Genomic DNA, 14,277 nt, shown 5'->3' with positions numbered 1-14,277 from the left:
AGGGTGATAAAAGGGAATTTTCTTAAAGAGGATAAATTACGCTGATGCATCCACAGCTTCCCCGTGTTTATGTGAAGACTCCTGCTGCAGTCAGTAAGCCCAGATAAATGTTCTCCAGAAGAAACATGTAGATGTGCATATGTGTGTGCCGACTCAGCAGGAACAGGATGAGAAATGTTCAGATTGTACGCTCACCTCTCACCCTATGATAGCTGGGATAGGCTTCGGCCCCCTAACGCACCTCAATAGATAAGAGGTTAAGGAAGTGGAAGGAGGGATAATTATTTGAAAGCAATATCGAATGCCTGGGAGCCTAACTGCATTACTTTCCAGACGTTTCTACCATAAACTGAGAGAAAAGGTAGCGATAGATGCTGCAAATAAAGCAAAAGCGTCCCGTCAGTGCTGAAACAAACCCACGATTCTGCCTTAGAATCACAGGCACAAATGACGGTGATACACAGAACAGAAATCACTGCAGTTAAAGATGCCGTGGCCCTCCGTCAACACATCCGCCCCAACACCCGCCTCCAAAATCAACAAAGCTTTCCATGTTGTGTTAACTCATTTTATTACACTGTAACGGCAGTAAAAAGTGTGACATACAGGCTCAAGTCACTAAACACACAGCGCGAGCAGCAGCAGTGCTTTCAGCTTGTTTGTGGCGTCTTCAGGAGGCCCCGTGTGTCAGTCCCCTCAGGCAGCTGCTGCTGCTCTGATCAACAATACTGTGGCAGAACAAAGGATGCCCCCCTCCTCTTTAGTGTTAGAGGAGGTCCTTCCTTCCTTCAGGGTTTTCTCAGCTGTCTGGATGCTCTGGTTTGTTCTGGATCGCACAAACCAAAGTTGAAAATGGCATAAATAAGAGCAAACTCCCCGAGGTTGAGGGATAAAGGCTACAACACAGAAATCTTCTTAGGTCAGAATGAACTTTCAGCATCATGGCATCACCTGTTTCTGACAGATTACCTCTCCTTTGGTTAGAAATTAAAATACTGGGGCAGTGAGGCGTCTATACGCATCGAACTTAACGATGACAGATCCAAATGTCGAAGCCCAATGTGTCTTTTCTCTCTTGTATTAAGTCCCAGTAGAAGCAGGGTGTGGGAGAGTCAGGCCAGCATGACGTAGTTCTCGGCGATCTCCAGGACGTAGAGGTTGGAAAGCCCCGACGGGTCCTCGCTCTGATGAGTTTCTAAAAGGACCATCCTGCGGCGAAAAGGTCACGTGTCAAACACTGATCAGCACAAAAAAAACACAAGTTCTATTAAATAAGACCTGAAACTACCATTTGAGAAGATAAACATCAGGAAAGTGTTTACTGATTAATTACAAATTAAATTAGCAGCAGCTTCAACACACTCAGACTCACCACCTGCTGGCCAATAAGCAGAATGCATGCTTTAATTTATAAAGTACTTATTGTAGGTAACTGCGTTTATAATACTTTAAAACCTTTCAAACTGAATGAAAGCAAGTTAAATCAACAGGATGGGACTTGAACTCCAAAACATCCATGTACGCACACGTCAACTGAAGTTCAGTTAAAATAGGTCCAGGCAGTACTTTCTTGTTATGCTCATTTGTACCACATGGTGGCGCCTGTGAGTCAGTGTAGAATCCAGTCTGCCCTGAGCTGTGCCTTTAGGGTGCATCCATCCTTTATGTACAGTCTAGACTGCAGGTGCTTTTTTTATCCACAGAAAATTCAAAGCGAGGACGTGCTGTACCTGTCGGACTGCACGAGTCTGTGGGTCTTCCTGTGGTCCGTGATTTCCTCCAGCATTTCCGTGAAACCTTTTCCTCTCCTCAACCAGCCGTGACGCCACACTGCCAACAGCGTGTCATCAAAATACACTGTACAGACAAACAAGAGTCAGTGCTGAGCCTTCAGCGTCTCCGAAATTCACCATAACCAGGGTCTCACTCCTTCCTCTCACCTATAGATTCAACATCTTGAGAGAAGATGGTCTCAGAGTGCTGCGTTCTGCCGCTCTTGAACTCCCCATCAAGACCAACTATTTGTACCGACCCTGTGGAGGAGAGAGGGGCAGTGTTTGTGTTAGAATATCTTTGTGGAAATATGAAGGTAGACAGCATTATGGTGCTCAAATCATAACGAGGAGTTAAAATAGTCCTTAGGCAACATAATAAATATCTGGAGCTGTTTTCAGGTTAGTCAGACTGAAAGTAACTCAGAAAGGCTCAAAATTTCTTTGTATCTGAGCTTTTAAGACAAATAAATTATCAGTATGTCAGAATCAACACGGCACCATAACATCATTATAGCAGTGCTCTCCTTAAGAGAGCGGACAGGTTAATATGAAAGACAACCACTCAAAACTGGCTCCAAAGGCGAATTATCTGCCATGTTGGTCGCTTTAACAAAATGAACAAGTTGCAATCCAGCTGTGTCAGTTTGCACAGATGGGAGCATCTTTATTCAACGTGCTGTATCTGGTTATAATCCCATTTGAAATGAAGGTTGCAGAGAGCCTTCGTCATTCTGTATCTGATTTACAACAGATTTGTGATTTTGTTTGATTTGATTGATGCTGCTTTATTACAGTTATATTACAGATGTGATTTAAATGCCAACCTGATCCCATTCAATCACAAACCAATCACAGACTGTTTGCTGGTTATTTGCCCTTTCATTGGCATCTTGATGCACCGAAGTCACTTTGAATACAGGGAGTAGTCACAGTGATGGCACCCGACCCAAGTAAACATTTCAAACCCGACAAGATTACACGTGCACTACACACAGGGACAGTAACTTTGATCGTGCTGGTTTAATAAACACCCACATGGCAGCAGTCAGAACTGTAAGAATGAAGTTTTAAAGTGTGGAGTTCAAATTCAACAAACGCAGGCCTCTTTCTGAAGACAACAAAGTTTAGTGTGATACTTACTTTCCAAGAGGACGAGCAGCGAGTTATTGTCCAGCTGGTTTACTTGGACTACTTCTGGACATGGTCTCTCTGTAAGAGCAAACACCGCCACCATTAACAACAACAACAACAACAACAACAGCACGACTTCATGATAAACACTGATGTGTTTCTGATAACGAGCCGTCAGCTTACCCAGACCCGTGTTGGTGAACCAGGACGTGTTGGAGTTGAGGTTAATGTATTCTACATAGACCGGATGGCTGGGGCTGGAGCCTCGAGAAACACCGATACACACCATCGGGTACTCCTGCTGGGGCACCACCACCATCTCAAACACCCGCAGAGGGCTGGGCAGAGGGAAGTCGAAATGCTACAAGCATGAAAGAGAAAAAAAAAAATCAGGAGTTTAACGTCTGTTCGCTTCTCGGCTGAAGGAGCGGCTAACAAAGCAGATCGTTACGGTGTTTTGTTCGAGGACTTATAACCTGCAGGCTTTCAGCCACACAGAAGGAGTAACCGAGGACACCTGAGTCTGTTCTCCAAACCATAACAATTTTATGGTTAGAGGCCTCAGCTCTAACTCATAAATTTAATGGAGACAATAAAAAAGCTTTGTGTGACCGCCGGCAGTCATTTTATAAGCTGCTGTCAATGTTAACAGCCCACTAAAAAAATAAAATCAAAACAGAAACACGTTTAATAAAAGCAGCATGACTGTGGCACCCTTTCAGGTACATCTCAGATCATCACATAATCTTTCTTGTGTTTTTGTCGTGTCAATAGATTTCGGCGTTAACGGGTTTTCCCATCTCAGCAGGTTTACAGTTTATTCACTGCAGGTTCGGGGAATTTATGTGGCTGAAACCTACTTTTCTGTGGCACTGCTTGAATTATTTCATACTAAAATGCTTCTTTACATCCTGTGCATGTTACACTAACTGAACATAACTGGAGACAATAAATAAATCAAATAAAACCAACTAGAAGCTACATCAGGAGGTGTTTAAGGGTCCTAATGCTTACAATTTGTGCATCAAGCATTAAAATTTCAGCACCAATAGCATCTATGCATGATGGGGAAAAAAGTATAATGCAGTAGCAGGCTTGTTTAACTTTGTGCTGGATGCCAACGCTGTAAAAGTCAAGTTTCTGTCACTGATTTTGCTCTTCTGAGAAGTGAAAACAGAAAGGACAGGATGCTTTCCTTAGTAATTCACATTTGACACACGTACCTTAATCAGCATGAACTTGTGCATGGGCTCGTACCACTGCAGCAGCACCACACTGGACTCCAAAGCACAGCACAGGAAGGCACAGCCTCGCTGCATGTTCCCTGCTGCGAGAGGCAGAAACAAGCAACAGATCAGCTGGTTTTCACTCAGAACTGATCACCATAAACATGCACAGGAATCTGCATCCTTTATTTTTATTATTAATATTTTAAACCTCGTCAAACAGTTAAGATGACACATTACAGGGAAAACACGTTTTAATCTCATGCACTGGTCAGTTTTAGGATTATGGTCAACAACAACACTCATGTAGACGCCCAAAGTACACCAAGACGATACCCACACCGTTACACTTCCACCCTGAAATGTTTATACAAGACAAGATGGATCCACGCTTTCACGTCTGTAACACCAAGTCCGATTATTTTAGCAAAAAACAAAACTTATCAGGTCACGCAACATGTCCTGTGTGAATTTTAGCCTCAGTTTCCTGTTCTTAGCTGACAGGATTAGCAACGGTGTGGTCTTCTGCTGCTTCAGAGATGCTCTCCTGCATGCCCTGACTGTCACAAGTATGATCATTCTCCTCTGATCTCTGGCATCATGTGGCATTTTCTCCCATTGAACTGCTGCCAACATATCTTCTGTTGTTTTGGACTGCACTCTGTGAACTTTAGAGATGGCTGCGTGGGAAAATCCCAGCAGATCGGCAGTTTCTGAAACACTCAGACCAATCTGTCTGTCACCAGCAACCACACTGCCTTTAAAGTCACTTAAACCACCTTTCTTCCCCCTTGTGACGCTCAGTTTGAACTTCAGCTGGTTTTCTTGACCATGTCTACATGCCTCAATGCAATGAATTGTGACTGAATAGATAGTTTTATGAATCAGAAGCTGAACAGGCCTACCTAACACAGTGACCGAAGAGTTCAGATTAGCATTTCTAATGAGATAACAGCTCATTTCCAAACTGAAAATGTTAAAAAACTTAGTAAAACTAAACTAAAGTAATCACCTGCAGAGGTTTGATGTAAAGAATTCTACTGAAAAGAGCTTTAAAAGAAGTTTTAAGACTGAAATCTTCACATCAGCAGCATTTTCCAGTTTTACATTTAGACAGACTTTAAGAAAACCTATCACGATTTCTCTAATTTAATAATTTAGCTGCTGTAGTTTCATGTTTTACACTCTTCCCCTGTGGTGTTTCCCCTTTAGGGGATGTAGAGAAGTGAAATAGAAACTCTGACACAAAGCCAAGTATCGAACTACGCCTGAACAGAATCTGTTCTCACCGACTGAGCAGGTCCTGCAGCCTTTGGTGTCGGGTATTTTAGACGTCACCGCACATTTTCTAAACACAAAAATGCAGAAAATCAGCGTTTAAATGGGACGAGCGGATCTTTCAATCACGACTGAAAATGAACTGCAGAGAAACTTAGTGTGGTTGTTACCTAGGCAACAGTCTGTGAGTCGGTAAGGCGCTCATCCTCTGGTCTTTGCGCGCCTGTTCGTGCAGCTCCTTCAGCATGTGGGAGTGAAGCTGCGACGATTTACCTGCAAACGCAAAATCAGACACAGTTCACGAACTGATCTGCAAACTGTTTACAGACTCCGACATCACCAGACCTGAGATCAAATCCACTAAATGCACAAAGTCACAGCAATGCTCACTTATTTGTCTGGTAACTTTTACCAACAATCACATTAAATGTTTACATGAGACATCAAAGGGACAAAGCATCAGGTAAAAGTGTCAAATTAAAAAAATAAAGAGATAAAATTGAGTCTGACAAGACAGTCGGTGAAGAAAAAAGAATAAAAAATCTTATTTTAATTCAGATTTTAACAGTTTTAGACTGGACATGTTTAAGTAAACAGACCAAAGCAGTTCTAATAACACTGAACAAAGAGGCAAAGAGAGAAGGTAAAAACAATTAATGAAAACATTCAGAGGTTTTAATGTAATCAAAGGTCCTTTGACCCATTTAATTAAAGCGTGTCCGCGGGTCTACCAGCAGCTTCCTAATGTGTTCTTTAAAGTGGACCCATTACACCTTTTCCTTATTTTCTGACACGTATGCTGTTACAATATCAGATATTCATGTTAAACATGGCTGACATCTCAAATACTTTTCAAAATGTATTGAAAACAAATGTTTGCTTTGTTTTTCTCAAGTTTAACAACCACTGGGTGAACAGTTAGCAAGTGTTTGCAGACAGGTTGGCATCTTCCATGCAAACTGCAGGTGACAGCAGCAAGCTGTTACCAACTAAGGATGTTTGGGTGTAGCACTCTAGCAACTGCCAGCACGCTCCAGCCACCACTGGCCAAGCAGTGGAGGAATATGCATTTTTTCCTAGTGACTGGTAATCCCCAGAGTCGTTACAAACTGGTCTCTAGGCCTGTGTGACTGAAGCATAAAGCCTTGACTGTACTCTGTTGTGCACACATACAGCTGGAGACCCACAGCTGAGGAGTCATTCATCCTCATCTTTTAGATCCCATTCCTACAAGACTCCTCAAAGAAGTCCTGCCATTAATTAATGCTTCAATCTTAAATATGATAACTTAATCTATTAATCAGCTATGTACGCAGGCCTTCAAGCTGGTGGTAGTTAAAACGTTACTTAAAAAGCATCTCTAGACCCAGCTCTCTTAGGTAATCACAGGCCAATCACAAACCTTCCTTTTATCTCAAAATTATTGAAAGAGTAGTTGTAAAACTGCTAACAGATTGAATTGGTTTATTTTAAGAGTTCACAGTGATTAGAGCACGCTGTAGGCATTACAGTTACTGTGCTGCAGTGGTTTGTATCATCTCTATCTAATAGACTAAATTATGGAGTTCCACAGGGTTCAGTGCTAGGACCAGTTCTTTTTACATTATACATGCTTCCTTTAGGCAGCATCATTAGAAGGCATAGTATACATTTTCACTGCTATGCAGATGACACCCAGCTTTAACTATCCATGAAGCCAGATAACACACACCAATTAGTTAAACTGCAGGAATGTCTTAAAGACATAAAGACCTGGATGGCCGCTAACTTTCTGCTTCTTAATTCAGATCAAACTGAGGTTATTGTACTCGGCCCTGAAAATCTTAGAAATGAGCAATGAGGTCCACAGCAACAAGTGTGAGTCTTACTACAGACAACCAGCTAAATGAGGATCTGCTTTACCTGATACAGACATGAGGACGTTGTTACTGGTGTACACCCAGGTACACTTCCCAGGATACAACTGGAAGAGAAAGAAGAACCATTCATTCATTCATTTATTTATGTAATAGCTTGTCAGCTTTTTTATATTCAGGCCACTTACGGAAAAGCCTTTTTCATAAAGTGTGATTCGTTTAACTCAATGCAGAAGGAAGGAACTAACTGAAATACCACATTAATGAGGATAATAATGGTAACACGCGCACACACAGGATGCAGTGATTTAAACAAGGTTCTACTTTTTGCCCATTCAGCAATATTTGTCCTTCTTTAGTCACAGACACTGTATCTGAATACTTTGAAGGCTGGGAGTTTATAATTAATGTTCACAACAAGAGAACTTAAACTGAAAATTCAAAGCCAGAAAGCAAAAGCGCAAAGAATAAAGTTATTAAGAATCTATATGGAGCTTGTTTGGGAAGGAAAGCTTTTAAAACCTTTTACTATCTTTGCACTGATTCACCACACACTGATTACCAGGGAACTGGCTGGTACATTTTATACCTGTTAATCTCCTGCACTGGTCAGGTATGCAGCACAAGTTACGGTGGGGAATTACCCGAGTAAGAAGGGAACCACTATAGATAAAACCTCATAAAAACCTCATAAAGCCCTGAGGTTAACCTGCTGAGCCCCAAAGCCTGCCCTGTAGCGCAGGCCTCTGCATGACTACTCAAGGAGGACAGTCAGGCTGAAACGACAATAGCAACTAAACCAAACCCAACAGTCTCTTTTAGGGTCACTTGAGTCTTTTTGCCTTTTTTGAAAACTTTGTTAAAGTAGATAAATGGCTTACCAGCTCCATCGTGGCCTCAGAGCCGTTGAGGTTCAGGGTGTAGATCCCTTCCTCTGCCCCCAGGATCAGATGCTGGTCTGAGGGAGGGACAGCAAGCACAGGCAGGTCAGACAGAAGTTTAAGGTGGCAAAGTGGAGAATTTTCTGAGCTCGTCTTTCTGTCATACAACCTTTAGAGGTGGGGTTCTCCCAGGTCGTGGAGCAGTTTATTTTAAGAGGACAGCCGTGAAAGATCTTTTTAAAGTAGACCTGCAGAAAGAGAGAGAGAGGGAGGGAAAGGCATTCAATTATTCACGCTGTCCTCTCTGCAGTAGACATGATTTCAAACCACTGAAAGAATCTTACAAAACAAACACCTACAACACGCCCACTGAATGGTTACTCCTTCAGCGTTAAAGGTCGAAGAGGTTTTAAGACCACAGGATCACGGAGGAGTGACATTTAGAGAAGGAAAGCAAAAGCAGCTGTGGAATAAGACCCAAACGTACCACGAAGTCTGAGTTTTACTTCACCTTTAAATGTTATTACTCTATGTAGAAGCCTTAAACATTTCATCTCTAAAGTAAACTATAGTTTATGTGGACTTTACATGGATGTGATGACGTGTTACTTGCACACATTTTGAACAGTTTTATTTTCCATGCTTGCTATTTGTTTCATGTATTATTTTTTATTAAATTCTTTTAACAGGGCATATTTTGCTTATTTGTATTTTATTCTTGGGCTTTCTCTAGAGTCGCTTTGCATGATTCACAGCTCAAAATAACCCTTATTTAGCATATCCTGGTGGTTTTGATGCAGCCTTTTAGGCCCAGGAGTTCTGCACCGTTTTGAAATGAAAATCGATGCTGATTTCAAAAAAATATTCAGGCTTGCTGAGTGACCTCCTGCTTTCTGCCTCTCCTTTTCTCACTTTGCCTTAAACTGTGAGGAATAAACAATAAAAGGCAAAGAACCGAAAGGGCTGGGTGGGGCGCTGCACACATCACTGCATTCTCACATTATGGTGTCCCAAGTGTGCCTAACCATTCAAGCCACAAGGAGGTGGCATCCCCTTCAGCTGAAGAGTTCCTGTGTCTTTATTCGGATTTCTGATTGGCTGCATTTAGTTAAACAGAAGACTCGAATACCTTTTGTGTGTCTCTGATGTCATACAGAGCAGGACCAGCGAGAACTATCTGAAACCTGAGCGTTTGCCTCACAGGGACATACTTGCAAGTAAGCCAAACTCATTTTTCACAACTTTGGCCATATTTAATAGAAGCATCTGCCAAAGTAACACGTATGTATATATGACAGGAACTAAGGACAAACATAAAAGGTCCCCTTTGATTTTTAACACTCGTCTATAAAATTGCAAGATTAAAATTCCACCGTTGAATTTATGCCGTTCATTGCTTCGCTTGAAACATAAACTTAAAACATCAAAAATCTGAGACGCTCAGCAAAGAGCTGATGTGCAGGGAGGAGAAACTCACAGGAGGTTTCTTCAGGACGGGGCTGGCACACTCAGGATGATCCTGCAAACAGAAAGAAAAATATGATGATGATGACGATAACTGTGGCAGGATGCAGTCGCACTGTGAGGCAGCAGAGAAGATGTGGATAACTGGGAATAGGGAAATGGGAAGATGTGCGGCTCAGTTTCCTCCACGACTGTCAGAAAAATCATCTTCTGCCAGGCTGTCACTGAACTTTATCTCTGCTTCCTCAGAAAGGGTCGTTTGTTCTGATCTGGACATTATTTCTGTGACACAGTTATTCTAAGAAGTGGACGGGGACAATGTTACACTGTTTGAAAGCGCAAAAGAAATGTCATCTTCCCCTCGCCTTACCTTTGTTGTTGGCTGCCGTCTGCGTATGCCTTTAGGGGGAAGTTCAGGAGGAAGGAGGTCAGGTGGGGGCTCATTAAACTGGAGAGGTAAGGATGCAGGGTCTGGAACACACACACACACACACACACACACACACACACACACACACACACACACACAGAATAATAAGAAAATGGACTGATAATTTGCACGTCATATAAAATATGCTTCGATATTAACATCTTGCTGCCACAGCTCAGTTGGCTGAGCAGGTGACTTGTGCAGAAACACTGCAGCACATTTGACGCTCACCTGAGTGTCGTGTAGTTCGTGGTTGTGGTGTGGGCCGGACGTGCGTCCCGCTGGACGTCCTTATGAGCGGGGTGGGGGCGCACAGAGAGGTCAGCTTTCTTGTTCGATCGTCTTCTGCCGCCATGCTTTCCTCTGAGCTGGTTCGTTGTTTGGGCTGCACAAAAGAAAAAAAAAAATCAGGCACAAAAGACTTTTGGTAAAATGACTGATGAGCGTTTTCTGCAGTTTTCATCTTTGAATCATAATATTTTAAAGGGAGATCTCTTATGTCAGCTTCCATGTCTATATTCTTTGGCTATATAAAAGTAGCTTTGCATGATCAAAATAATCCTTATTTATCTGACACTTGGTGCAGCATCAGTTCAGCCTCTGTCAGAAACAAGCTGCTTTAGGCCCTCCCCCCTTTAAGATAACTTTCTTTTGATTGGCTGCCGCTCGCAAACAGATGATTTGAAGGGTAGGTGGTTGGAGTCTGTGCCCAATATGATCATGTCAAGGACATTCTGTGACATCAAACAGAGCCAAGAATAGAAAAAACTGTCTGAAACAGAATGTTTAAAGCAGCCTGTTATTTGTAAAAGAAACTCTGGCCATGTTTAATATGAACATCCATGCCTGTAACAATGTGTTTAGACAGAAAAAGGACAAGTATAATAGATCCACTTCAAGATATCACTCTGCGTTTAGACAAAGACACAGAAAAGCCAGAGAGCGCCTCAGAGCAAGTTCAACAGGCCGTTAAATAACTTACAACTGTGCTAGAGATCCAAAGAGAACCGAGAACTGAGTCGTGAAACAAAACTCTGACTGCATACATCTCCACACAGCGCTGTCTATCTGTCAGGCTTTTAAATTTCCTCCTAAGATAAAATTTACAAAATAAAAACTATGTAATGGGTTTAATTTTGAAAAGATAAAAGGCTGATATTAATAATCAGCATTTCGACTGATTTATTCTAACATGTAAGAATAAATAAACAAAATAACTCTTTAGCAGAAATCGCATGTTAAATAAACAACGAACAGCAAGCCTTAATAATCACCTTTGGAGGAAGAGGAGGCGGCGTTTCATCAGGCGGCATTATGAACCTGTCGGCAGAGAGAGTGTCGGTTCAGTCTGCTGCGTTAATGATGGGAATAAACTTCACATTAATATGCGTGTGTTTACTGGGCTTACCCAGGAGGCTGTATCGTCGGGCTGAGGACAGACAAACAGACAGTGTCAATGCAAATTCACTGAAATCACTGATTACTGCATACAGAGACAAACACGGCTTTTTGGTCCACCTCCGCTGAAATATGGTTGTTTTTGAGATATACAGAAGTACGTACTGAGATTATTGGTGCTAATTGGTTAAAGTGAGAGAAGACAACCACAGCAAACTTGTGAAAGTCCTGCAACCTACACTGGGTGACGAACGGCCGAAAGTCAAATTTTTCCCACATGACCTGGAGGAAGATACGACTGTTTGTACCGGCCGTCACACAGACAATAATCTGTCCACTGAAGTCCATCTGTCTCTACCTCAGAGGACTAATGTAAAAAGCTCTTTGCAGTCTTCTCTGCAGTGGAAACGCAGACAAACAACAGTCTGTTCTTTCTCACTTAGGAAACTGTGTGATGTCTCTTACATGTCCACATCATCATAGTCGTCGTCTGATTCTGAGTCCTGGTCCCTGCAACAGGAAAAGGGCAGACAGGTGCAACATTTGAATAACATACTGGCTTTAATGTGACTGTGGGACTGATGTGCGATCTGCATACCCTGGTGGGCTCTTGCTGCTGTCACTCGATCCCATCGATGGCCTTAACTGTGAAAACAAAAAGCAGACCCAAAACCAGATTAGAAAGTGTGCAAATGTCCAGATGTACAAAAACCAGGAGCTAAAATGGGAAACATGTTCAGTTCACTGGGATGAGTACAGATTATATGATCAACATTCTGCCTCTTCTCCAGGTGTAAATGATCAGTTCTCCTTGTAACTGAAAGATCTTTATATAAATACATATAAAGTATGTTTTTAACAATGTACATATGGATGTAGAACTTGTATGCATGCATATTCAGCACATATAATGCACGTGTGCCCTCTAATATAAACTCACAGTTACAGTCGGTGAGTCGGTCTTCGTGGGCCTCTGAGTGTAGATCTGATTCACTGGGAAAAAACAAAAAACAAGAAACTTAAACATCATGAAGCAACAGGACTGAGACAGAGGATCAGTGAAACACTCTGTGGCCACAGCTAACAAGGCAAAGGCCAAGAAAATTAAACTATGAGAAGCACAGACATTCACACGTCGGCCAAAGATGTGTTTCAGGGTCTGTGGGAACTTTTTATCAGAGGTCCAACTTAGAGGAGGTTAAGTTTTGATCCAAATCTGCATGATGACATTTTTGGAAGGATTCTTGACTCTTTTGAGATTTGTGGAAAATGGACATGTGGTGTCATATCTTCATAAAGACACAGAATGATAAGAACAGGAAGAATCCAGGCATCTCATGTTGATATTCTCAGGGAAATTTAAACTTAATCTGGATCCAGAGACACAGTAAATGCAGTGTGGGGGGAATTTTCAGCCTTGGTGGAGGTGCTGAGTCTTGGACTGCTATTGCTTTTCTATGCACAGTATAACATACCCAGCAATGCACTTCTTGTGAGTTGTAAATGTGCACATGTGTTTCTTTGTTTACCAAAGAGGAAATGATACCTGGAAGGGAATACTTGGGAACATAAAATATTTCAAAGTGAAATATATTTGTTTTCTTACAGCTTATGTCAGAGTTGGTTCTTCCCGCTCTGTTGTGTTTGTTGATGGACTGGATTCTCCTTAACGATCCAGGAACAATCACCTTAAATCACAGCAAAACATACGATTAACCCCAAAACATCCGAGGCTGGGACCGCCACACAGACAGAGAGCTTCATCAGTCTGACCTCCATCTCTTCATCGTCTGTGACCAGGCAGCTCTTCAGTTTCTCAGGGTGTCGGTACTTCTCCAGCAGGTCCAGGGTCAGCTCCTGGTTCAGGCACTGATGGGTCAGAAAGGTGTGCTGCAGAGAGCAGAGAGACAGACATCAGGACAAGCTAGCAGAAAAAGTGAGAAAGCAGGCGATTCCTCATGGTTTGAAACCTGCACCAGGTCTAACCGCGTATGACACAGGAAGTAATCATGGTTGTGTGATGGAAAAATCAAGAGGGAGGGGCTCATTTGCATGTGTAAAGGGTGTAAAGCTAGTGTGTTGTGGCATCTTCCACAACACATTGTATGTTTTGAGACTTTTTAAGGCGCCGTAGACATCGTGTGATCAGCCTGATGCAGAAATAACACAAAACGAACCCAAAGACAATCACGCGAGAGTGAGCGCTACTGACTGTGAGCATCTTGGTGGCGCTCGGTCTCTTCTTGGGGTTCCTCACCAGCATGGCCTTCACAAAGTTATAAAAATTGGATGACCTGAAGACGGGAGACATGTGCAAGGTCAAGAAAATACAACACTGTTATCTGACGGGCAGAGCCTCCGTTATGTTAATATATTGTTTAAGCATACAACGATTCAAGGCTGCACCTGATGATGACGAACTGATTACATATAATACATCTTTCAGTAGTACTGCAGGCTTTTAGTTACCATTTTGACTTGTCCTTCAGTTTAGGAGGCTGGTAGCCGCTCTTGGACATGAGAAACAGCACTCTACAGGAGGAAACAGAGCACAGCATTAAAACACACAGAATGACTTATGGTGTGTTTGTTTGAGTCAGCTGAGGGTGTGTGAGTAACCAGGTACATGTGGGTGGTGGAAACACTCGATGTTTTCTATGAATGTCAGCATGCGCATGCAGCACGCTCGGCTGTGTGTCCACATGCACGCCGATGTACCGAGGGGAAACATTTGAGGTGAGTGTCACGTGCACACATGTTTCCAGACATCTTGAGAAAGACCTGCAGAGCATTTTTATTGCACACGCACACGCACGCGTGTGATTGCAACAAGATAAC

The 14,277-nt window shown here is 42.4% G+C and overlaps 1 protein-coding gene across 1 annotated transcript in view; it reads right to left on the bottom strand.

Moving 5' to 3' along the window:
* Positions 1-564: 564 nt before the first annotated feature.
* Positions 565-14,277, bottom strand: part of map4k1 (mitogen-activated protein kinase kinase kinase kinase 1) — a 42,729-nt gene continuing 29,016 nt past the window's right edge. The window contains exons 10-32 of the mRNA XM_080888901.1: positions 13,909-13,971; positions 13,652-13,733; positions 13,213-13,329; positions 13,046-13,127; positions 12,380-12,432; positions 12,038-12,084; positions 11,905-11,949; positions 11,450-11,470; positions 11,316-11,361; positions 10,273-10,426; positions 9,982-10,082; positions 9,625-9,666; positions 8,317-8,395; positions 8,148-8,224; positions 7,313-7,373; positions 5,581-5,683; positions 5,422-5,480; positions 4,130-4,233; positions 3,090-3,267; positions 2,916-2,984; positions 1,941-2,033; positions 1,731-1,857; positions 565-1,209 (exon numbers count right to left, since the gene is read on the bottom strand). Of these exons, the coding sequence (XP_080745027.1) occupies positions 1,113-1,209; positions 1,731-1,857; positions 1,941-2,033; positions 2,916-2,984; positions 3,090-3,267; positions 4,130-4,233; positions 5,422-5,480; positions 5,581-5,683; positions 7,313-7,373; positions 8,148-8,224; positions 8,317-8,395; positions 9,625-9,666; positions 9,982-10,082; positions 10,273-10,426; positions 11,316-11,361; positions 11,450-11,470; positions 11,905-11,949; positions 12,038-12,084; positions 12,380-12,432; positions 13,046-13,127; positions 13,213-13,329; positions 13,652-13,733; positions 13,909-13,971 (1,900 nt within the window). The 3' untranslated portion in view covers positions 565-1,112. The remainder of the gene's footprint in view (positions 1,210-1,730; positions 1,858-1,940; positions 2,034-2,915; positions 2,985-3,089; positions 3,268-4,129; positions 4,234-5,421; positions 5,481-5,580; positions 5,684-7,312; positions 7,374-8,147; positions 8,225-8,316; positions 8,396-9,624; positions 9,667-9,981; positions 10,083-10,272; positions 10,427-11,315; positions 11,362-11,449; positions 11,471-11,904; positions 11,950-12,037; positions 12,085-12,379; positions 12,433-13,045; positions 13,128-13,212; positions 13,330-13,651; positions 13,734-13,908; positions 13,972-14,277) is intronic.

The sequence above is a fragment of the Rhamphochromis sp. 'chilingali' genome, assembly GCF_963969265.1.
Source record: "Rhamphochromis sp. 'chilingali' genome assembly, chromosome: 8".
Taxonomy (NCBI): domain Eukaryota; kingdom Metazoa; phylum Chordata; class Actinopteri; order Cichliformes; family Cichlidae; genus Rhamphochromis; species Rhamphochromis sp. 'chilingali'.
The sequence above is the reverse complement of the archived record's forward strand: the minus strand, read 5'-3'. Positions and strand labels throughout refer to the sequence as shown.